General features: G+C 38.9%; 1 protein-coding gene across 1 annotated transcript; it reads right to left on the bottom strand.

The window, feature by feature from the left end:
- Positions 1 to 438: 438 nt before the first annotated feature.
- On the bottom strand, positions 439 to 949 carry LOC131072665 (36.4 kDa proline-rich protein-like). Its single transcript, XM_058008897.2, has one exon. It carries the CDS (start codon positions 893 to 895, stop codon positions 521 to 523), a length of 375 nt encoding a protein of 124 aa, XP_057864880.2. The 5' UTR covers positions 896 to 949; the 3' UTR covers positions 439 to 520.
- Between the last annotated feature and the right edge of the window lie 303 nt (positions 950 to 1,252).

The following is a 1,252-nucleotide window of genomic DNA, read 5'->3' as shown; positions in this document are numbered from 1 at the left end:
TTTGACGAAAGTACAATAAGCTAGTGGTCACACTATATAGCCCCTTGTTTAAATTCTTCTGCTTAAAATAAAAGGTCAAATCAAACTGACGCATTAAATAAATTCAAAATAATCAAGCCGATATAATACTATATTTATTAGTTTATTAATAAAGTATTTATTTGTCACCGAAAAATGGCCACCACAAAACCGATTTGACGTGCAACTGCCTCGCAACTCGCACGGACCTTTGCTGTCACCGAAAAATAATGCTCCCCGTAAAACAAATTTACCGTTCCCACAAAAAAAAACCTCCAGAACACTGACAATTTTCCGGGCATAAATGCCCCCACGGAAAGCCTATCAGCTTAATAATATGTCTATTTAAGTCTAAGAAAGTACATATTATTTATCCAGATAACTTCAATTAAGATAGAGAGCAAGGACTGATCTCTGCTATATGAAGTCAACATTATATGGCAGATGTAGGCAACAGCCATTGACTTCTGCTTATTCCAAGTACATAGTTATAATAAGCAACTTACTGATCAGGGCATTTGAAGCCTGGAGGAGGAGTCATTCCACAAGAAGCAATAAGCTGCAGTGCTACTGGAACAAGTATATTGAGGTTGAGAAGCTTAGCCCTTATTGCTGTACACAAACACAGCGCTGCCTCCAATGCCAAAACTCCTTCAATCACAGGGCAACACTGGTTTACAATTGGGTCTCCAATGCCTATGTGCACAAGGCCACTAAGCACTTCAACACAGGCCCCCAGCTTCAGAGCATCAAGTGGGCATTTTGCTGCAGCTGGAGCTGGAGGAGGTTGACAAACAGGATTCCATGCCATTAACACTCGCATGCTGGTTGCCACCTCAACCATAACAATAAGTAGCACTGCTACAGTTTTCTTCATTGTGCTTCCCTAAGCAGACTCTCTGAAACCAATGCTATATAGTAAAAATGTACTCTACAATTTTTTGGTTGCAGAACAATGGATGATTTAGGGAATGCTTATAGCCATGAGAGGCCACTTGATTTTCAGTGGGGCAATTGATTGATGTGTAGAAGTGGCATAGTTAGAGATGCATGTGACCATTAAACATATTCATCTATTTCCTGTTGTCATCGGCAATGAAGTCCACATTCATAGGGAAGTCGATAAAAAGAAAATGTTCATTCAAGAATAACAAAATTTGATTTCTGTTTCAATTATTTGCAATTGATTCCAAATACCACGTTCAAAGTTTGGAATTATAGGAGCACATCATTA

This window comes from Cryptomeria japonica, chromosome 5 (assembly GCF_030272615.1).
Source record: "Cryptomeria japonica chromosome 5, Sugi_1.0, whole genome shotgun sequence".
Taxonomy (NCBI): Eukaryota; Viridiplantae; Streptophyta; class Pinopsida; order Cupressales; family Cupressaceae; genus Cryptomeria; species Cryptomeria japonica.
Note: the sequence above shows the minus strand (reverse complement) of the source record. Positions and strands in the feature narration are given on the sequence as shown.